The sequence below is a fragment of the Narcine bancroftii genome, chromosome 5 (genome assembly GCF_036971445.1).
Source record: "Narcine bancroftii isolate sNarBan1 chromosome 5, sNarBan1.hap1, whole genome shotgun sequence".
Classification (NCBI taxonomy): domain Eukaryota; kingdom Metazoa; phylum Chordata; class Chondrichthyes; order Torpediniformes; family Narcinidae; genus Narcine; species Narcine bancroftii.
In genome coordinates, this window is record NC_091473.1 from 91,312,081 (window position 1) to 91,336,389 (window position 24,309).

General features: G+C 43.1%; 1 protein-coding gene across 7 annotated transcripts in view; it reads left to right on the top strand.

The window, feature by feature from the left end:
* LOC138763707 (ubiquitin-conjugating enzyme E2 U-like) overlaps nucleotides 1-24,309 on the top strand; it is a 63,598-nt gene that overhangs the window by 17,116 nt on the left and 22,173 nt on the right. For all 7 annotated transcript variants that reach the window (XR_011357737.1, XM_069938337.1, XM_069938333.1 and 4 more), the window contains exons 3-5: nucleotides 767-848; nucleotides 12,457-12,549; nucleotides 12,996-13,093. Coding sequence is in view for 6 of the 7 variants with exons in the window: in XM_069938337.1 (XP_069794438.1) it covers nucleotides 767-848; nucleotides 12,457-12,549; nucleotides 12,996-13,093 (273 nt within the window). In the remaining variant the exon portion in view is untranslated. The remainder of the gene's footprint in view (nucleotides 1-766; nucleotides 849-12,456; nucleotides 12,550-12,995; nucleotides 13,094-24,309) is intronic.

Sequence of the window (24,309 nt, forward strand, 5' to 3'; positions counted from 1 at the left end):
TTGTGAGGTTATTTTGTTTCTAGCAATATTTCAGGTTTGGGCTAGGTTTTTCACTATTGTTGTTTGGCATTATGATCGACCTCATTGAAATACCACATTTAGACTGTGGCATGGGTTCCTGGAAAAAGAAATGCTATCTCTTCTTGGACAATTATTTTTCAACCTCGAGTTTCCTGAGGACTATGATCTCAGCTGAGGCACATAGCCAATACCTTATCTTATTGATGGTTCTTCTCAAATGAGGCAAATTTGTAAATATTGAGTGTATTATTTCCTGAGTGTAAAGCAAAAGAATGGAGATAAGAACATCAGGCAGGGGACCATAAGAAGCATTGCATTACAATGGAAATGAGAAGGAGTAAAGTAGCCATAAATGCTGCTTTACTGGTCTATTTGAGGTGAACCTGGTATAATTGAAAAGTTCAATTTTAGGTAAATTGGATCAAAATGGTTTCGAGGGATATGGCCTGAAGACCAGGAAAAAGGACTAGCTTAGGTGGACAACATTGTTGGTTTGGGCAGAGGCCCTGTTTGCATGTTGAAAATCTCTTTCAATTTTTCATGGAAAACATCACAAACTAGCATCAATATGCTCAGTAGATCATCCGTGTGAATTCATAAGCAATTTCATACAAATGAGAGGCAGCGGAGAGAAAAGAAGGGGGTCAGTGGTGGTTATTGTTTGTTGAGAAATCCTAATAACTGAATGTGACTTAATTAGCACAAAAGCATTTTAGTAATAAATTATACTTTTGGACAACGTTAGGGTATTTCTGCATGTCCAGTTAAGGAGGATCTATTGGAATGGGTGGCCACATTGCAAGGATTGAAAGATTCTCTCTGGGAAGGTAAGTGCTGAATGAAATTTCTTTCATTTATCATTTCTGAAAGTGAATATGTGGTAAAGGGCAAACAAAAATTATGCTTTCTACATCAACAGATGTTGTCAATTAATAATTTAAATGAAAAATCTAAACAAAAAGCATGAAGGTCTGTTTCAGATTTTAAAATGTTCTAGAATTACACTTCTTTCCTTTCTGCCTGCACAGTTTTCAGCTCTAATAAATCTGAGTAGTGTGACATATTCTGTGTTTTTTTTTGAGAGGAATTGATAGATGAGACAGTAAATTAACAAAACTTCATTTTGAAGCTAAATGGGTGGCAGATGGGTTTGAAAATGCAAAGGAAATTCCATTCTGTAATTTAAAAAAAATTAACGATTAGTTGCAAATTATAATGTTCTGAGCTTATTTTTGAGCTATTCTGTTTTTTCCTCCATTTTTCTTCTCTCTCTCTCTCTCTTTCTTCTGATTTCCCCCCCCCCCTCCCCCCCAATTGGATCTATGTTCTTCTGCTCCACTACATTCATCATTTGTTTTTTTTGGCCTTGCTTTTTTTCTACTTCATGGGAGGATAAAATCTGAGGAATGGTAATTTTCCTTTGCCGCTCGTACATCTCCTCAAGAGTCCAGTGAAATTCAATTGAAGTGTATAGAACAAATCTACCTTCATTTTAAATAATGCTTGACTCAAGTGACTCTAAAAAGTTTCTGCATTACAGCAGAATAAAAAATATTTTTTTTTAGAATTAATCGCTGTCAGGTTAAAGTAATACAAAAATTAATTAAAACCATGTTATTGTACTCTAGTCTCATGTTCTGTATTCACCCCGACAGGAATAAATGAGAGAAAAGTAAATGTTCTTGAAAAACTTGCCAGTCTGAAGCCAGTAAGGCAGTTATGACATTGATTCCCATTTTGCTTTTAAAATTCCAGCTGAAAGATTTGAGAAATATTGACACTGTACTGGTGCAATGAAAACAAACTCTTATTCTTATATAAGAATACAGAACAAAAATGGACTATATTGAAAAAAACCTGTTTAAATTGGTTCAATTTTTTTTTCCCTGTTGAATCTGCTGATAAAGGGGCTAACCAGTTGGCAAATCCTAAAATGTGCTGCAAGCTGATTTAGAGAGGCAGCATCGCATGTTTCAACTCCTATTCATTACCTGTTGATCTGCACAGATGTGTACAAGCCTGGAGTATGGAGTGTCAATCTCCAGGTGGGTCAGAACAGAGTGGAAGGACAAGGCTATAGCATAATCATAGAACACTACAGCACAGTGCAGCCCTCGATGTTGTGCTGACCCAATATATTTTTTAAAAATGTACTTAACCCTCCATTTTTCCTCCATCCATGTGCCTGTCTAAGAGTCTCTTAAATGGCCGTAATGTTTCAGCCTCCACCACCAACCTTGACAAAGCATTCCAGGCACCCACAACTTTCTGCATTTAAAAAAATAACTTGCTCCTCATGTCTCCCATAAACTTCCCTCCCTTCACTTTGTACATGTGGGCTCTGGTGTTTGCTATTCCTGTCATGGGAAGCAGATACTAGCTGTTATGCATCTTGTAATCTTGTAGACCTCTTTTAAGTCCTTCTACGCTCCAAGGAGAAAAGTCCCAGTTCTGCTAATCTTGCCTCAAAAGAATTGTTTTACGATCCAGGTAACAGCCTGCTAAATCTCCTCTGTACCCTCTCCATAGCTTCCACATCCTTCCTATAATGAGGTGACCAGAACTAAATATGATACTCCAAGTGTGGTCTTACCAGAGATTTGAAGAGTTGCAACATAATCTCTCTTCTCAACTCGATATCCCTATTAATGAAGCCTAGCATCCGATAGGTCTTAACTATCCTATCAACTTGTGCAGTGACCTTGAGGGATGCATGGATTTGAACCCAAAGGTCCCTCTGTTCATCATACTCCTAAATAACCGACCACTAACCCTGTACTCAGCCTTCTGATTTGTCCTTCCAAAGGCATCACCTCACACTTATCCAGATTGAACTCCATCTGCCACTTCTCCACTCAACTCTGCATTGTAACCTATGACATCCTTCAGCTCCATTCACAACTCCTCCAAATTTCGTGTTATCTGCAAACTTACTGACTCATCCTTCTGCCTCTTCATCCAGGTCATTTATAAAAATCACAAAGAGCAGGGTCCCAGAACAGATCCTTGTGGCACTCCACTAGTCACCGCCTTCAGACAATACTTTCCTTCCACTGCTACTCTCTGATTTCTTTCTGCAAGCCAATTTTTTATCCACATGGCCAAAGTTCCACTGATGCTATGCCTCATCATTTTCTGAATGAGTCTCTCCTAGGGGAACTTGACTTTGCCTTACTAAAATCTATGTAGGCCACATCTAATGCCTTACCCTCATCAATTTCTTTTTTTACCTCCTCAAAAAAAACTCAATTAGGTTTGTGAGGCATGACTTTCCCTTCACAAAGGGATGCTGATGATCCTTGAGTAGACTGGACTTCTCCAAATGCTCATAAATTCTCTCTTTAAGAATCCTCTCCATTAGTTTGCAAACCACTGATGCAAGACTCACTGGTCTATAATTCGCAGGATTCTTTTTAAACTTTGTTATTAGTTTTATAACAAATACAATGAAGAAAAGGAAACAAAATTGAAATTAAATGTGTGTGTGTGTTCAAACCATGTAGACTTGGTTCCCCCCTCCACTGCAGTGGGTGAAAAAAAAATTCAAGTATTATATTAAAATAAAACCTATCCTACTCTAATTTTTTTAAAAAGGAAAAGCTAACAACAAATAACTGAGCAGCTTATCCTGAGGGTTACATATTTTGTAGTTTTTGGTTCATCCCTTAAATCACCAAACAAAAGTAAGTCTATATCTCATCTGGAAGAGTAAATACATCTTAACACATTAGAAACATACTGTTTTTTGCCATTTTCCAATCCTCCGGCACCTTTTCTGTGGCCAAAGAGGATTCAAAGATCATAGCTGCTACCCCAGCTATCTCTTCCCTCATTTTCTACAGCAACCTGGGTATATCGCACCTAACCCCAGGGACTTGGCAATCTTGATGTTTTTTAAGAAGATCCAACACTTCCACTTCCTTTTTCTCCATATGGTCCAGCATACGAGCCTGTTCTATTCTGATCTCGCCCTGATCAAGGTCATTTTCTCTTGTGAATTCTGAAGTAATGTATTCATTTAGGACCACCCCAACCTCCTCTGCCTCCAGGCACATGTTGCCTCCTTTATCCTTTCGCAGACCAACCTTCATTCTCATCATCCTTTTGTTCTTCACATACGCAAAGAACGCCTTGGGGTTCTCTTTAATGCTACATGCCAAGGCCTTCTCATTGCCCCCCTTTGAGCTCTCCTAAGTCCTTTCTTAAGCTCCTTTCTGGCTACCATATACTTATCATGAGCCATTCCTGTTTCCTGCTTCCTATATCTAATATATACTTCCTTCTTCCTTTTGACTAGTTGCCTTACCTGTTTCATCAGCCACAGTTTCCTTTTCCTACAATCTTTTCCTTGTCTCAATGGGAAAAACTTATCTTGAACCCTGCACAAATGGACCCTAAACTTCCTCCACATTACTTCTGTGCTTTCACCCTTGAACGTCTGTTTCTAATTTACTCTTGCTAGTTCCTGCCTCATCCCTTCATAATTAGCCCTACCCCAGTTAAGCACTTTCTCATCTTGTCTGTTGTTATCCTTTTCCATAGCTATGCTGAAGCTAAGGGAGTTGTGGTCACTTTCCCAAAATGCTCCCCCACAGAGAAGTCTGCCTCCTGACCAGATTCATTAACCAGAATTATGTCCAGTATGGGCCCTCCTCTCATTAGCCAGTCCACATACTGTGTCATGAATCCTGACATATTCAGCTCCATCCATCCCTCTTCCAGGCAGGAGTTTCCAATCAATATTAGGTAAGTTGAAATCACCCATAACTTCAACCCTGTATTTCCTGCTTCATTCCAAAATCTGCCTGCTTATCTGCTCCTCAGTGTTTTAAGGGCTATTTAGATTACTCCCAGCACAGTGATTGCTCCCTTCCTATTTCTGACTTCCACCCATGCTGACTCAGTGGACACTCCCTCTGCAGCATCCTCCCTTTTTATAGCCATGACACTATCCCTGACCAGTAATGCTACCCCACCCTCCTTCTACTACCTCCCATCCTATTCCTTCTAAAATACTTAAGTCCTGGTACCTGCATCAGCCAATCCTGCCAAGTTTCTGTAATGGCCACAACATGATAGTTCTATGTACTGATTCATGCTCCAAGTTCATCCCCTTTATTCCTAATACTCCTAGCATTGAAATAGACACATTTCAATCCATCTAATTGCTACATTTATATTTTGACCCCTGCCTGCCTGCCCTTCCTCACAAACTCAGAACACATGGCATCAAGCATTTCACCTTTTACCTTAATCTCTGCACTCACATTCTGATGCCCATCCCCCTGCCAAATTAGTTTAAACCCTCCCCAACAGCTCTAGCAAACCAGTTTGCCAGGATATTGGTCCCCTCCAGTTCAGGTGCAGCCTGTCCTTTTTGTACAGGTCAAACCTTCCCCAGAAGAGATCCCAATGACCCACAAATCTTCACTCTTCAGCCATGCATTCATCTGCCACATCTTCCTGTTCCTACCCTCTCTGGTGCATGGCACAGGCAGCAATCCTGAGATTACCAATTGTGAGCTCCTGCTTTATAACTTTCCTAACTCCCTTTATTCCCTCTTCAGGACCTCATCCCTATTCCTATCTATGTCATTGGTCCCCCCGTAGACCATGACATCTGGCCGCTCCCCCTCAGAATGCTGTGAACTCGATCAGAGACATACCTGACCCTGGCATCTGGGAAGCAACATGTCTCTGGGGGGCCTCGATCTCATTCACAGAATCTCCTTTCCACTCGTATAACCAATGAATCCCCAATCACCATAGCTCTCCCCTTCCTTTTTTGGCTGAGGGGGCCAGCCTCTGCACCTTAGACATGCTCACCACGGCTTATCCCTGATAGACTGTCACCCCAAAACAGTATACTTGTTGTTGAGGGGAAAGGCTACAGGAGTGCTCTGTACTGTCAGCCTATTCCCCTTCCCTCTCCTAACAGTCACTCAGTTACCTGTCTCTTGACTTTTAGGGGTCACTGTCTCCCCGACACTCCTCTCTATCACTGTCTCCTGAATGATCCAGAGTTCCTCCAGCTCCAGTTCCCTAACTCGGTCTCCCAGGACTTGCAGCTGGATGCATCTCTAAGTCATCAGGGACAATTGTGCTGTCCCAGATTTCCCACACCCTGCAATCCGAGCATTCAACTGCCCTCAGTGCTGTCTCCATTAATTCTTCCTAATTTAAATTCAAAGATCTTACCTTACTAAATCAAGCTCATCCTCAGCCTCTGTTTGCTGAAGCCTTGTGAACCAAAGCTTCTAAGTCCCTCTCGTACCCTGAGCCACTCACGCAGGGATCAGGGGAAAGGTTTCTTCTGTCAGTAAATTGAAATGGCTCTAGTGTCTATGGGAAGTGTGCTTTTATGTGCACCATCACCAGATACTTGAAGTATTTCATAATGGTAGAGATCAGTGACACGAGCCAGTAGTCACTGAGTCCTATTACTGTCACCCTCTTTGGTACTGAGATGATGGTGGTGGTCTTGAAATCTGCGGGGACATTGAGCTGCTGCAGTGACATGTTTAAGATATCTGTAAGGACCTTTGTCAGTTGGTCTGCTCAGTCCTTCAGTACCTGACCAGGTACTCTGCTGCCTTGTGAGGGTTCTCCTTGGATAGGGTTCTCCTCTCCTCGGCTGCAGCTATGCAGAGGGGGTGCAGTGTTACAAGGAGAGATCAGATGGTACAGAGCAAAGTCAACATGATCTCACCATTGAGGTTCATTCATGTGTCTAGTAATGACAGGAAAAACTATCCTTCAATATGGTAGTTCTGGAATCTTCTTCCTGATGGGAGAGGGGGTAAAGAGAGTATGGCCTGGATGGGATGATTCTTTTAATATGTTGGCTATTTATCCAAGGCAGAGGGAATTCTAGTTTGAGCTGATAGAGGAGGAAGGGTATGTGTGGTGGCTTGAGCTGTGTTCATAACCTCTGAATATTCTTATGGTTATGGGCAGAACATGCTGTGATGCATCCTGACCAAATGGTACACCTGCAGAAGTTCACAAGATCACAAGACAAGGAACAGAAGCAGGCCACTAGGCCCATCGAATCTGTTCCATAAATCTACACTAAGCAACTCTACACTAGTTCCAATTTCCCCATATCTCTTGATGCTCTCACTAATGAGATACTTGTCTATTTCCTGTTTAAATACTCCCAGTGATCTGGCTTCCACTACTGTATACGGCAGTGAGTTCCACAGATCCACGACCCTCTAGCTAAATAAGTTCTTCCTAATCTCTTTTGTATGGATAACCTCTAATTTTCAGACTATGATCCCTTGTCCTCGATTCACCCACCAAGGGAAACATCTTACTTCCATCCACCCTATCTAAATCTTTCAAAATACAAAATACCTCTATGAGATCTCATCTCATTATCCTATACTCCAATGAATACAACCCAAGAGCTGCCAAACGCTCCTCGTATATTAGCCTTTGCATTCCTGGAATGATCCTAGTAAATCTCCTCTGCACTCTCTCCAACAACATCACATCCTTTCTAAGATGGAAGGCCCAATGAGGTCTCACCAGTGCCCCATAGAGCCTCATCAACTCCTCTTTACCCTTATACACTATTCCTCTTGAAATGAATTCCAACATAGCATTCGCTTTCTTCACTACTAATCTCACCTGGTCATTAACTTTTAGGTTTCCCTATAGGAGGTCACCCAGGCCCCTTTGCAATCCGAGGTCTGAATTTTTACCCCATCCAAATAGTATTCTGCCTGTTTATTTCCACTGCCAAAATGTACAACTGTACATTTCTCTATGTTAAATCTCATCTGCCATAATTTTGCCCAGTCTCCAAATCTGTCTATATCCTTCTGCAACTTTACGGTTTCTACTACACTTCCTATTCCGCCACCTATCTTGGTGTCATCCGCAAATTTGGCCACAAAACCATTCATACCACAATCCAAATCATTAATAAAATTGTAAACCGCAGCGGCCCCAAAAATGACCCCTGCGGCACACTACTAGTTACAGGCAGCCATCCAGAATAGGAACCCTTAATTTCAACCCTTTGCTTCCTGCCTATCAGCAACTTTTCTATCCAGTTTATTAACTTCCCTGTAATTCCATGAGCCCTCATCTTATTTATCAACCTAATATGTCGCACCTTATAGAAAGCCTTTTTAAAATCTAAATAGATAACATCCATAGCCTCTCCTTTGTCTATCCTACTTGAGATTTCTTGAAAAAATTCTTAATAGGTTGGTCAGGCAGGATCTACCCTTCAAAAAACCGTGCCGTCTTGAACCTATCATGTCATGCATCTCTAGGTATTTCATCACCTCATCCTTCAGGATCAACTCTGATATCTTCCCAACCATCGACGTCAGACTAATCAGCCTGTAGTTTCCTTTTTTCTATCTCCCACCTTTCTTAAACAGTAGAACCACATTTGCAACCTTCCAATCCTCTGGACAGTCTCCATAGTCCATCGATTTCTGGAAGATCATTGCCAATGGATCTACAATCTCCAAAGCCACCTCTTTCAAAACCCTCAGATGCACCTCATCCAGTCCGGGAGATTTATCAATCTTTGATCTGTTTAATTTGCCTAGTACAATTTCTCTAGTAACCCTAACTGAATCTAACTCTACTCCCTGAAGCCTCTGACTGCTGGGGATATTACTAATGTCTTCCACAGTGAAGACAGATGTAAAATATTGATTAAGTTCCTCTGCCACCTCTATATAACCCATTACAATTTCCTCAGCGTCGTTTTCTATTGGTCCTATGTCAACACGTGTCTCTTTTATTTCTTCTATTTTTGAAAAAAACTCTTCGTATTGTTTTTAATATTGTTAGCTCATATTCTTCCATAGTTCATCTTTTTTTCCGAATGACTTTCTTTGTCTCCCTCTGTAAGTGTTGAAAGGAATCCCAGTCCTCTGATTTCCCACTAATTTTAGCTTCCTTGTATACCTTCTCCTTTCCTTTTAGATTAGCCTTCACCTCTTTTGTCAGCCACAATGGTACCATTTTTCCTTAGACAAATTTCTTTTTCCTTGTAATATATCTATCCTGCATGCCTTTTATTACTTGCAAAAATATCTTCCAATCCTGCTCTGATCCTCCAATGTTTGCTTTCCCAGTTTACTTGAGCCAGTTCCTTTTTCATACCACTGTAATTTCCTTTATTCTACTGAAAAAATGATACATCCGATAATTTTGTTTTTACCTTTTCAAATTTTAAATTAAATTCAACCATGTTATGATCGCTGCTTCCTAGTGGTTCTATGACCTTTAACTCCCTAACGACCTCAGGTTCATTGAACATGACCCAATCCTAGTGGGCTTCTCAACAAGCTGTTCAAAAAAACTATCTCTTAGGTTTTCTCTCCTGGCTTCCAGTATTTTCCTGCCTTTCCCAATTCCCTGCCATGTTAAAATCCCCCATAATTATTTTGGTATTATCCTTGTGGCATGCCCTCTGTATTTCCTGCTGTAGCTCATTTCCACTTCCTGGCTACTGTTTGGGGGGCCTGTATATAACTGCTAATACAGTCTTTTTACCCTTGACATTTCTTAATTCAACCGATAATGATTCTATCTCTTTGGACCCTATGACCCTTATTTCTATTGATTTAATGCCATTTTTTAATCATCAGAGCCACCCCTCCTCCTCTACCCACCTGCCTATCTTTCCTATAGACTGTGTAACCTTGGATATTAAGCTCCCAATCACACCCATTGAGCCATGTTTCAGTAATAGCTACAATGTCCTACTTTTTCATTTGAATCTGAGCAACCAGGTCATCCACATTGTTTCTAATGCTACGTGTATTTAAATATAGTTCCCTTAAACCCGATACAGAAATTGTTTGTTCCGTATTCTTTGTACAGTACTTCCTCCTGCCTGCTCACCTGCCTTTTCTTTCTGTTGTTATTGAGTAACTCTTCACTATTTATTTCTCTCCCTGTTTTAATTCCCTGCCTCCCTACTCCCTACTGCATTCTCATTTTGAATTCCTTCCCCTTGCCAAACTAGTTTAAACCCTCTCCAACAGCTCTAGCAAACCCTCCTGCCAGGATATTGGTCCCCTTCCAGTTTAGGTGCAGCCCATCCTTGTTATAGAGGCCTGACCTTCCCCGAAGGAATCAAAATGATCTAGGAATCTGCAGCCCTGCACCAACTCCTTAGCCACACATTTATCAGCCATAGCTTCCTATTAGTATCTTGATAAGGGATCTAGGTGATTGCCAGATTTTCTCGGTCATCTGTGCAAGTATAGGTGCTGGTGCATATTCTTGGCCATTGTGTTGACGTGGATGGACCAGGACAGATCACTGGAGATGTTTTCTCTGAGGAAATTGAAGCTGTTAATTATCTCGACCTTATCACCTTTATCATCATTGATGCAGACCTGGAAGTGATATCTGCCCCTCTTCTAGAAGTCTATATCTAGGTACTTGGTCTTGCTGACATTGAGAGTGAGTCATCCTGGTACAAAACCCCTGCTCTCTCTATAATCCTGTGGTGTCATCCACAAATTCACAAGCATCAAAGAACCACCTACTGCTCCATTCAACAGCCACACTTTGGCAAATTAGGAGTTTGTGTTTGGCCATATGCAGTCATAGGTGTGCCAGGAATATAGTATGGAACTGCATTGCTGTCACCAATCCTCACTGATTGTGGCCTTTATGACAGGAAGTCATGGATCCAATTGCAGAGATGGGGTGCTGAAAGGTCGTAGATTGGGGATGATACTTTAGTGTTGAAGTGGAGCTGCAATTGTTGGTGACTTGTGCAGGTGTCCATGTTGTCTAAGTGATCCAGGGCTGATTGTAAGGCCAGGGAGATGATGTAGAGCAGTATGAGAATTAGAGAGGATCAAGGTGGTCTGGCAGCTGGAGTTGATGTGACCCATGATCAATCTCTTGAAGAGCTTCATGATGGTGGCTGACAGAAGCAGTAACCAGTAGCCATTTAGTTCCATCGCTATGTTCTTCTTAGGCACTCTCTGGAAAGCTGATCTGATGAATCCAGTTGCGCTCAAGACTAAAGAGGTATGAGTCACTGGCTGAAAAGAATACGTTGAGCTTGTAAGGGATGGGCACACTGTTTACTCTGCCTAGTTTCATTTCTCTCCTGTGATGGCATACTTTCCCAGCCATAATCGTCTAATATCTGAGGTTTATCCTGGATTCAAATCTGCTTCTTGGCATCCCTTTTGGCCTTGGAGTTGTACCTGGCTTTCTTAAACAGCAGTGGGTCCCCTAACTTGTCCATCACATTCCTGGCCTACAGCAGTAAATGGACATTGCTCTTCAGCCATATTTTCCAGTTGGTGAACACTCAGGTTATTCTTTTTGGCAAGCAGTCCTTCACACTTGCTGATCAAGTCATTGATGGCAGTGGTGTATTTGTTGAGGCTAGTTGCTGAGTTCATAAAAACGGAGTTCACTGACTCTGCAGTTGTGAAAGATGCTATTTGCTTCCTCAACCCAACTTCTGCTTGTAGATGGGTGAGAGTAGCACTGATAAGTGGTCTGATTTGCCAAAGTGTGGCTGTTGAATGGAGCAGTGGATGTTTCTTTGATGATTGTGAAGCAGTGGTTAAGGATGTTTGGGTCTCTGGTGGGAGAGGTGATGTGTTGGTGAAATTGTGGTAGAATGATCTTGAGGTTGGCGTAGTTTAAGTATCCAGCTTTGGTGAACATGGGTTTGGGGTGTTTCATCTCAAGGCTGTTGATGGAAGTGAATAGATCCTGCAGTGGTAATCTTTCCTCCCATTGGAGCTTCGAGCAGAGTGTCTATTTAAGGAATCTGGTGTTAGGCATGCTGATTATTTTACCCACCTACTGACACTTGTCACACATGATTAGAGACCCTTGAAGCTTGGAATGTTGGCTAGAAGATAATGTTGATATTGGGTACTTTGGGAAGGCAAACCGGCTGCATCTCTTCAGTGCTTTGAATTATCTATTTTTTCTTCTCCCAACTTTCACCCACCTAACCTTCCCCATACTCCCTCTCTTTGAGTTGAAAAGTAGTTACAGTGGAAATTGCATCTTAAGAGTCTCAGTGATATCCACCAATATTGTTCACTGGAAGTCCTCTGCGCTAACAGTCCATCTGTATTGCATTGAGGAACAGATAATGTCATTGGCATTATTACTATAGTACAGAGCAGCCCTTTACAGGAAATAAGCCTTCCACATTAGGCCTGGAATGAGAGATCAGCAGTTCTGGGGCCAGCACTGAAAGGGGCCCTTGCATCAAGAAATAATTCAAAACAGGCATCCGCTCATGGTCTACCAAATGCAGTGGTCCATGCTTGATTGTACACTTTGGAGAAATGGATAATCTACAGTTTAGTGTCCGATCACAGAAACTAAACCCTGCCTTCAAACATTTGTGCTAATTCCTTCTTTGCATCAAAATTTCTTAATGAGAATGTTTTTCTGCTTCATAAGGTGCTGCGCTTCAACTTTCCTTGAAGTATACAGAAGATTACAATTCTGTTCCTCCAACAGTAACTTTCAATACTATTCCATTTCATCCCAATGGTGAGTATCTGAAAAAAATTCTCATGATGGTTGGGTTTACCTAGGAACAAGGTAGTTCCACCAAAAACAGTAGGCTGCCTTAATTAAGTAATTGGTCAGATGTCTGTTTTGAGACTAGCCTGAGAGGTTGCAGAGGTAGTTGAAGACTGAGGTAAGTAAATGCTTCAAATAGCAGAAGAAATGGAGGCTGGAGGAGAAGGAAACATCACCCATGTCGATGAGTAGATTTTCATGCAGTGCAATGTTCTGCAATTCGCAATTCCATCAAACCCCATACAAGGAAAATATATCGGAGATCTAGTACACTTGATAAAGTTCACGAGGATATATGTGGGGTAATGATAGAAATGGGTATGTTTATCTCATAACCTGTTCTTCCTTTATGGCTTTAAGTAAAAAAATTAGTTATTTTGCTCAACATGTGTCTATCCACATCTATTTCGTAGTGGATGCGATCACAGGCAAGCCATGCATAGACTTCCTTGATAATCCCAGGAAATGGGAAGAACACTTCTCCATGACAACTATCCTGCTTGCCATTCAGGTAGGAGTATTTTTACGGTATATAAAATTTCCCTGTCAACTCTGTTATTAAACACTCAGCATGGATTGAAGTCATATCATTGAGTTAGGTCTCAGTGTCCAATGCTGTCTGTAAAGATTCCAGACTGGCATCAGAATTAGGCACATTATATTCTCATCACTTAATTTAGATGAATAACTGCTTTCAACTTGAACCAAATCACTTTTCAATCCACACGTAAAATATCATGTTCAACTTTTTTGAAAACTTCTTATCTACAATATTTTAATTATTTCTCATTATAGATTAATAGATGTAAAATAGACGCATGTTCTCACATTGATTCCTTAACATACTGATCAAGGAAACTTTTGGATTCTTCCCATGAATTTGTTGTCCAGACTATTATTATTAATTTTTCTATATGCAGATGTAAGGTCATTAGGGTCCTCTATAATTACTGTATTAATCTTGTTACATGCACTTTTAATTTCTAAGTACCAATTTTGCCACTTTGGAGACCTATAGACAACTTCTACCAATGTCCCTTGCTGATTCTTGGTTCTTTTCAGAATTATTTCACTTAATTGAGTTTCCAAGCAAAAATCCCTTTATTACCTATATTCTTTTGTTTATTATCATTGTCAACTTGCCTTCTTTTACATTTTCCTTATCTATTCTAAAAGACAAAAACATGCTATAAAATCTACCACATATTTCAGCATGTAAGTTGAGTTGTGAAACCCCTAAAAAATCTCTCAAAAAATGGGGGTCGACTTTTATATACTTTTGAGACTTTCTATTCAGCTCAAAATCTAATTCCTGCTGATTTGGTGTATAAGTCAACTTTAGAAAAACCAAAAAAAAAACTCCAACTGCAACAGTTTTTCCATTGAGATTTTTATTGAAAACAACACATTTAGATCCCTTCAAAATCACTCTCTCTATCATCGTCTGAAGCAAAGATGGCAGCAAGCACATCCATACTCTCACTATTTAAATGGTCATCATGTGTGTCCCAGTCTGTACTGATGAGATGGTTTCAGCTTCGTCATCAGTGTCCCACAATAAATCATCTTCTGTGCCATCAATTGCACAAGAGATACTGCACTAAAAAGTGATTTTATCACAGTGTCTACTTTACCTTTGTCCCATGCCTTGAGCACGAAGTTACATGGCATATCGAATGACACAGCACACATTGCCTGGCCTTTTGTAGACGACTTTTCTGCACTTGGCATCCATGTATTCCATTCCTCGTGCACATGGTCTTTGAATGGCTTGCTCGAGCAGACATCAAGAGGTTGCAATATAGATGTCAAACCACCCGGGATAACTGCCATGTAAGTATTATGTAGTGCTAATCTATTTTTTTGTATTTTCAGCTAAGTGGCTACAAAACAAATCCCAGACCAGCAAACTCTCTTTTTGCATTAAATGCCTGGCTCTCTGTTCTACACATTGTCTATTCATTGTTTTACACCATTTTCATCCATCATTTTTCATGAAAATGTACAAAAATACCTGCAGGGAATTTCATTTTTGGTTTAATTTTGCATTTAAAAATTACCATGGGTTTTAACTTTATCCTTTTGGCCATGCAGTAGATTTGCTATCATGGAGGGTCTATCGACACAATCTACAAATCTACTACAGTAGATTTGGCCCTTTCGTGGCATGTACTTCTGGTTTACATATTTTTAACACCTTTCCATTCCACTGTTCTATTGCCTATCATGTCAAAGTTCATGGGGCTTTTGTCCATATTTCTGATAATTGCCAATGAAAACTGGTGTTTCTTCTGGTTCCATATAATAAACTGGTGAAAACTTACAACTTTATGATCAAGATCTTTTGGTAGTTTCTGTGTAATTTCTGTTTTTTTGGTGTAATACCAGATTTTTCCTGTTCATGAAACGATTGCACCAGCCGACTGAAGTCCAGACACAACTTGGCCCACTACAGTGCAAATGTTTTTATTTCAGATGACTATGTAACAATCTTGCCTCTGTTCACATACCCATTGTGCAACATGATTTTCCATCTCTAGCCAGCAACTGATTCCTTTTCTCAAAGAACATTGCCTTTTCATTATTTTCCTTAAAGTCTCTTCTTCCTTCCTCCAGTCTCTTACCAACTTCTCATGCACATCAAATTTTCTTATAGCAAACAGTTGTTGGTTTTCTTGGCTATTTCTATCACTTTCAACTTAAAGCTCGCTTCATAATTTCATCGTGTGGTGCATTGTGTCGATAGACCCTCCATGATAGCAATCACCTCCAGCCAACGCCCAGCAGATCAATCTGTGTGATCTATGAGGGTTGACATCTATGCTGGTCAATGGGGCACCTCAGGCAGCCAGAAAATGGGGGTCAACTTATATGCTGGATATACCATAAAACCCTTAAAATGAGGCTGAAAAAGGGGGATCGATTTGTACGCTGGTCAACTTGTATGTCAAAGTATATGGTATATTGCCTTCTGAAACATTTGACATTTGTGTTAATTTCCATCTGCTGTTTCCCTGTTTGTTCTGCTTTTCCTTTCATATCATGATGCAGTTGATTGGTGTAAGACAGGTACAGAATCTTTTATCCAAAACCCTTGGACCAGACACTTTTCAGAATTAGGAATTTTTTGGATAACAGAATAATAGTGACAGTGGTACGTTAAATAATTGCGCTGATTTCAGATTTGCACAAAACAAAGACACACTCCAACTAGAAGGGTCTCTGGACTGGGGGTATTTGTGGCAGTGCTGGATGGGGTGTTTGCGGCTGCCATCCAAGCTTCCAACACCCCAACAGCAGACCCTCATCCCAGCAGTCTGCCAACAGTAGTTCCAGATGCCCCGATCGCCCACCTACTGGTGCTCCCAGCATTCCTTCATAAGGTAAGGGTGGTAAGTTTATTTAATTGTGATTAATTGGAAGGCAGGGAGGCAGTCACCCCTAAGTGTAGGGAGGAAGGCAGCTGGGTGACTGTCAGAAGAGGCAAGGGGAAGAGGCAGAGAGAGCAGAGCACCCCTGTGGCCATTCCAGGTATACAGTTTTGGATACTCTTTGTGGGGATGACCTCCCAGGGTCAAGTTGTAGAGGGCGAGTCTTTGGCACTGGGTCTGGACCCTCAGCTTAGAAGGGAAGGAGGGAAGAGAGGAATGTAGTCGTGATGGGGGATTCGATAGTTATGGGACAGACAAAAGGTTCTGTGGGAGAGATCGATTATCCCAGATGGTTTGTTGCCTCCCTGGTGCCAGGGTCCGTGATATCTCTGATCACGTGCTCCCGATTCTCAGAAGGGAGGGTGAGCAACCACATGTCATAGTCTCTGTAGGGACTAATGATGTGGGCAGGAAGGGTGAGGAGGTCCTGATAGCAGAATTTAGGAAGTTGGCAGAAAAGTTGAAGGAAAAGACCTCCAGGGTTGTAATCTCGGGATTGCTACCTGTGCCACATACTAGTGAGGTGAGAAACTCAAAGATCATCCAGCTTAACACATAGCTGAACAGATGGTGCAGGAGGGAGGGGTTCAGGTTTCTGGATAATTGAGCTCTCTTCCAGGGAAGATGGGACCTGTTCCAGCAGGACAGTTTGCACCTGAACTGGAGGGGAACTAACATGCTTGTGGGTAGTTTTACTCGTGCTGCTCCAGGGGGGTTTGAACTAGATTTGCATGGGGAGGGAAACCAGAGTGTTAGAGCAGATAGTATGGTGGAAGAGGATGAGAATTATGCAAGGACTGCATGTAAAGACAGGGTTGTACAGGAAAGAAATGGTCTCACATGCATCTACTTCAATGCGAGGAGTATTGTCGGTAAGACTGATAATTTTAGAGTGAGGTTTACCACGTGAGATTATGACATTATTGCTATTATTGAAACTTGGTTGCAGGAGGGGCAGGATTGGCAGCTCAATGTTCCAAGGTTCTGTTGTTTCAGATGGGATAGAGGCCAAAGGAGGAAAGGAGGAGGTGTGGTTTTGCTAGTCAGGGAAAATATCACAGCTGTGCATAGACAGGACAGCACTGAGGACTCGTATACAGAGGCCATATGGGTAGAACTGAGGAACAGGAAGGGCATGAGTATGCTAATAATGCTGTATTACAGATGCTGAACCAAGCCATGAAAGACCCCAACAATGAAGACGCTGTTTACATCCGGTACCGCACGGATGGCAGTCTCTTCAATCTGAGGCGCCTGCAAGCTCACACCAAGACACAAGAGAAACTTGTCCGTGAACTACTCTTTGCAGACGATGCCGCTTTAGTTGCCCATTCAGAGCCAGCTCTTCAGCGCTTGACGTCCTGCTTTGCGGAAACTGCCAAAATGTTTGGCCTGGAAGTCAGCCTGAAGAAAACTGAGGTCCTCCATCAGCCAGCTCCCCACCATGACTACCAGCCCCCCCACATCTCCATCGGGCACACAAAACTCAAAACGGTCAACCAGTTTACCTATCTCGGCTGCACCATTTCATCAGATGCAAGGATCGACAATGAGATAGACAACAGACTCGCCAAGGCAAATAGCGCCTTTGGAAGACTACACAAAAGAGTCTGGAAAAACAACCAACTGAAAAACCTCACAAAGATAAGCGTATACAGAGCCGTTGTCATACCCACACTCCTGTTCGGCTCCGAATCATGGGTCCTCTACCGGCACCACCTACGGCTCCTAGAACGCTTCCACCAGCGTTGTCTCCGCTCCATCCTCAACATCCATTGGAGCGCTTACATCCCTAACGTCGAAGTACTCGAGATGGCAGAGGTCGACAGCATCGAGTCCACGCTGCTGAAGATCCAGCTGCGCTGGATGGGTCACGTCTCCAGAATGGAGGACCATCGCCTTCCCAAGATCGTGTTATATGGCGAGCTCTCCACTGGCCGCCGTGACAGAGGTGCACCAAAGAAAAGGCACAAGGACTGCCTAAAGAAATCTCTTGGTGCCTGCCACATTGACCACCGCCAGTGGGCTGATAACGCCTCAAACCGTGCATCTTGGCGCCTCACAGTTTGGCGGGCAGCAACCTCCTTTGAAGAAGACCGCAGAGCCCACCTCACTGACAAAAGGCAAAGAAGGAAAAACCCAACACCCAACCCCAACCAACCAATTTTCCCCTGCAACCGCTGCAATCGTGTCTGCCTGTCCCGCATCGGACTTGTCAGCCACAAACGAGCCTGCAGCTGACGTGGACTTTTTACCCCCTCCATAAATCTTCGTCCGCGAAGCCAAGCCAAAGAGAAAAACAGATCACCCAATAGTCTGAGAGAATTGGAGCAGCAAATCTGTAGGGAGACAGAAGGCCAGTGTAAGAAACAGAAAATTGTGATAATAGGAGATTTTAACTTTCTGCACATATTCTGGGACTCTCATACAGTAAAAGGACTGGATGCGTTGGAGTTTGTCAAATGTGTACAGGAAAGTAGAGGTACCAACAAGAGAAGATGCAATACTTGATCTTTTAGAGAATCAGGCAAATCAGGAGGCAAAGTATGTGTAGGTGAGCATTTTAGGTCCAGTGTCCATAATATCATTAGTTTCAAATTAATTATGGAAAAGGATAGGTCTGGTTCTTGAGTTGAGGTTCTGAATTGGAGAAAGGCCAATTTTGAGGAAATGAGGAAGAATCTCGGAAGAGTCCATTGGAATGTTATTTTCTGACAAGGATGCATCCAGCAAGTGGAAGGACTTCAAGGACAAAATTTTGAGAGTGCAGAGATTGCATGTTCCTACCAGGAATAAGGGCATAGTTCATAGAAATGGGGAACCTTGGTTTTCAAGGGATATTAGAGAACTGGTTAAAAAAAGGAGGGGGCAGCATGACTGAGAACACACAAGACCAGAGAGAGTACAACACATTTTTATTCAGTAAGAATAACACACAATACTCTTTTGACTGAACTGGGGTTTTGGAGGGGAATCCAGGGTTTATGTCAGGATATGTGGGGATGGAGTCGGGGGGAGGAGCCAGTCCTTAGAACATCGCACCGATAGCGAATTCCCAGTTCACTACATTCACCCTTCCTTTAGAATGAAGCCTGCGGGTGAAAACCTGTCAGGAGGTCTGGAGATGGGGGCAGTGCACCATAGTATGGGTGAGCTCTGGACTTCCTGATCCTCCTGTGGTTCCAGGACCTTGGGCCGTGGGTGATCCAGCTCTGGTTGAGGGGTGGTTGGAGCCACTTCCTGAGACATCTCACCTGAGCCCCTTGGTGTTCTCCAGGGAACCCTGGATAGGTCCTGGCTCCCTTGGGGTGATGGACCCTCAGTTCCAGCGGGTGCTAGGTCCTTGATCGAGAAAGTGTCTTCCTTGCTATCTGGGTATGTCACACATAGGTGTAAGTGGGGTTGGCATGGAATAGGTGCACTTTCTCAGCCAGGGGTCAGTTTTGCTCCTCCTCATGTGCTTTCAAAGCAGCACTAGTCCTTGTGCTGTAAGCCAAGCTGGGAGGGTGGTCCCTGACATTTACTTTCTCTCGATAGAAAACACCAGCTCATGAGGAGTCACATTGGTTGCAGAACAGAGTAGCAACCTAATGGAGTGAAGCCCCATGGGTAGGACATCCTGCGAGCGTGAGTCTGGAAGTCCTTTGGACCGGAGGGCCAACTTTACAGCTTTCCAAACTGTAGTGTTCTCCTTCTCAACCTGTCCGTTCTCCCGGGGGTTGTAGCTAGTCATCCTGCTGGATGCCATGCCCCTTATCAGCAGGAAATGAAGTAGCTCCTTGCTCATAAATGATGAGCCCCGGTCAATATGGATATAGCTGGGATACCCAAACAGGGTGAAAATGGAGTTTAGGGCCCAAATGATGGAGAGCGTGGACATGCCCGGGCAGGGAATGGCAAACGAGAAACGAGAATACTCGTCGATAACTGTGAGACAGTAGATGTTCTCATTCATGGAGGGGAAGGGTCCCTTGAAATCAGCACTGAGTCGTACAAAGGGCAGGGATGCCTTTAAAGATGCGCTTTGCTGGGGCGATAGAAGTGCAGCTTGCACTCAGCGCAGACCTGGCATGACCTTGTCATTTCCATGACATCCTCAATTGATTAGGGTAAATAGCGTGTCATGACAAAATGAGCCATTTGAGTGATGCCTGGGTGGCAGAGCTTATTGCGCAGTAACCGCAACTGGCTGGTGTGTGGAGAGGCACCACTTCCTCTGGGCAGGGCATCTGGAGGACCATTGAAGGAACCAGGTAGGTAGACTACGTTGTAGATGTAGAGTTCAATCCTCCACAAAGCGATGTTATCATTTTAAATTTTATCACATTTTGTATTGTTGAACATAAATGCCACCAATCGTTGGTCTGTGAGGAGTGTGAATTTACTGCCCACTAGGTAGTGCATCCAGTGCCTGATGGCCTCCACGATGGCTTGAGCATCTTTCTCCACTGATGGATTCCAAAGCTCGTGACCTTGTAGGGTCCTGAAAACAAAATGTAACTGGCCTACCCACCTGATTAAGAGTCGCAGCAGGGTTACGTCTGAAGCATTACTTTCCACCTGGAAAGGTACATTCTCGTCCATCGTGTGCATGGTGGCCTTCATAATGAGGCTTCTGACGTGGTTGAAAGCAGTTTGAACTTCAGCTGTCAGTGGGAAGGAAGTGGTTTTTAAGAGGAGAATGAACCTTGTCTGCATATTGAGGGACCTGGGCATAATATGAAAAGAAGCTCAGGCACCTCCTCAAAGCTTTCATGGTCCTCGGGATTGGGAGCTCTAACAGGGGGCGCATCCTGTCAGGGTCGAGCCAATTATGCCATTCTTCACCATGCAGCCCAAGATGGCTAGGTATTTAGCACTGAACACACACTTACTGGTGTTGTAAATGAGATTCCGGGCCTCAGCTGCATGAAGGAAATTCTGGAGGTTGGCGTCATGGTCCTCCAGAAAATGGCCACGAATGGTAACATCGTCGAGGTAGGGGAAGGTGGCCTTCAATTTAAATTTGTCCACCATTCGGTCCATCTGTCTCTGGAAGATTGAGATCCCATGTGTGATACCAAAGGGAACCTTCTAGACTTGATAGAGTCTTCCCTTAGCCTCAAAAGCAGTGTAGGGACGGTCCTTGGAACGGATTGGCCACTGGTGGTAAGCAGCTTTAAGGTTGATGGTCGAATAAATCTTACACTGCAATTTCGTTCACCATGTCTGAAATACTAGGGAAGGGGTATGCATCCAGGAGTGTAAAATGATTAATAGCTTGACTAGTGAATTACTAGTCTGGTCTTGTCTTCCCCTTTTACAACAACCACCTGCGCTCTCCATGGGCTGGTACAGTGCTCAATAATGTTCTCATCAAGTAGTCGTTGTGTCTCAGCCTTGATGAATGCCCGGTTCACTGCGCTGTAGCGCCTGCTTTTTGTAGCAATTGGTCTGTAATCGGCACTCAAATTGGGGAACAGGAGGTGGATCTATATTCAGTGTGGAGAGACAGCAAATGGCATCAGAGATTTGGGACTTCCGTCCAAACTGTAATGGGAGGAAAAGGACCAGAATACTCCAGGGTCACATTTTTAAAGTGACACAAGAAGTCAATACCCAACAGAACCGGAGCACATAAATTCTCAAGTACATACTTTCTGAAGTTACAAAATTCCCCCTCCTGTAAAGATAAATAAACTATACAATGTTCTTGAATATTTACAGACAGTAGAGGGATACACTTTAAGATTAAGTTTTTGGATTGTCTCTGTGTCTATGAAGGTTCATTCGAGCCAGAGTCGATTAAACACTTCAGTTTATGCTCATTAACCCCCTCTTTCATCGTGGAAGTATTCAGTTGGTGTGGTATCTCCTGGTCAAACACCATCACTGCCAGGACTTCGGAGATGCAGTCATTCCCCTCATTGGAGTCGCTTCCCCTGTTTCAAATTCTCGGGCAGGAAACCTGGTGGGGACCATGAGGCATGGCAAGATGGCCACCTGCCTCCTCCTTCTGTTGTAGACGGCACCGATTCTGAAAACCGGCAAGATTATAGAGACCATGCGGTGCAGCAAGATGGCCTCCCCCTCCTCGTCTGTTGAAGATGGCGCCAGTTTCAAAACGTGACAAGATGGCTAGTGGGGCTTCCTGCGTCACTGCCCTTGCCATGTGGCTCCAGAGGAAGGCCATGGCATACAACAATGGCACCGGGAGGTCGTGGGTTTGAGTTTTGTCTCGCCTCAGTTGACCCGTCAGGGGTTACACACGCGTTGGACCTCTCAGTGCTCCCCCTCGCCCTGCAGGCCTTCACCCAGTGCCCCTTCTTATTTCACTGAAGCAGATGGAGTCTTTTGCAGGATATCGAGTTCTTGGGTGCTGCTGAGAAGAAGCATCCCTTAGTGCTGGAGACTGCAGCGCGTGGAGCTCCTCTGTGAACCAAATCCTCCTGGGGAGCACAGCCGCCACCTTCTAAGTTATCAATTCCCAGTTGGGCCATCTCCAGCAACTTGACCAGCAGTACTTTGTCAGACAGCACCTCGCAGCTTTGCTCCAGCAACCACTGCCTTATGTTCTTGGACCTCACATCACCGACAAGAGCGTCCTGGATCTGCTCTTCTTCCCGTTCTCAGGCCGTGCCATCCTCATACCCGCAGTTCCTCATGAGTATTCGTAGGATGAGGACAAAATCTTCAATGGACTCACCAGGCTGCTGCTTCTGTTGCGAGAGCTGATGCCTTGCTAGGATGACATTCTGGGGCCTCACGTAGTGAGGCTTCAGCCTTTCGACTGCCAATGCGCAAGTTATACAGTCCCTGACAATTAGGAATACTTTAGGTCTGACGCAAGAGAGGAGCGCCGACCTCTTGAGCTCATCCGTTGAGTAGACCATTTGTGTGGCCGTCAGGTACATTTGGAAGCACTCCAGCCAGTATGCAATCTCTTCCAGGGCCTCTGGGGACAGAGGGTCAATTAGGAGCATCACAGGCTTCAACAGAGCTTTCATCCTAACCTTAATGAATAAAATTGCAGCGTAACTGAGAGCACACAAGACTAGAAGGAGTACACGCTTTTATTCAGTAAGAATAGCACACAATACTCTATGGACTGAACTGGGGTTTTGGCGGGGATCCAGGGTTTATATCAGGATATGTGGGGGCGGAGTTGGAGGAGGAGCCAGTCTTTAGAACATCACACCAGTAGTGAATTTCCAGTTCACTGCAATATGCGGTATAGACAACAAGGAGCAAATGAGCTACATGCAGAGTATAGAAAATGTAAGAGAATGCTTAAGAATGAAATTAGGAGACAAAAAGAAGACATGAAGGTGCTTTGGCAGATAATGTGGAAAATCCAAATGGTTTCTACAGGTATATTAAAAGTAAAAGGATGGTAAGGGACAAAATTGGACCCCTAGAAAATCAGAGTGGTTAGCTCCGCAAAATGGGGGAGATCTTGAACAATTTTGCATCAGTATTTATGCAGGAAACTGGTATAGTGAATAAGGATGGAAGGGAAACAAATAGAAGTGTCTTGGAATTTAAGAAGAAGGAGGTGCTTGCTACCTTGCAACAAATAAAGGTAGACAAATCCCCTTGATCGGATATGATATTTCCCATACCTTGAGAGAGACAAGTGCTGAAATTGCAGGGCCCCTGGTAGATGTATTCAAAATGTCCTTAGTCTCGGGGGAGGTGGCAGAGGTTTGGAGAGTAGCTCATGTTGTCCTGCTGTTTAAGAAGGGCTCCAAAAGTAAACCGGGCAATTATAGACCAGTGAGCCTGACGTCAGTAATATGTAAATTATTTGAAGGATTTCTGAGAGATAGGATATCAAATCTTTGGATCGTCATCAGCTGATTAAAGACAGTCAGCATGGATTTATGCATGGTAGGTCGTGTTTAACAAATCTTGTAGAGTTTTTTTGAGGAAGTTACCAAGAAGGTTGATAAAGGAAAGTCTGTGGATGTTGTTTATATGGACTTTTGTAGGCCCTTTGACAAAGTTCCCCATAAGAGGTTTGTTCAGAAGGTCAGGACACTAGGAATACATAGAGAGGTTGCAAACTGGATTCGAAATTGGCCTGGTGGAAGAAAACAGTGGTGGTGGATGGTTGCTTCTCAGACTGGAGGTCTGTGTTGAGTGGTGTGTCTCAGGGATCTGTGTTCGGACCATTATTGTTTGTTATCTATATAAATGACCTATATGATAATGTGATTAATTGGATCATCAATTTGCTGATGACACAAAGATAGGAGGCATAGTGGACAGTGAGGAAAATTTTCAAAGCTTGAAGAAGGATCTGGACCAGCTGGGA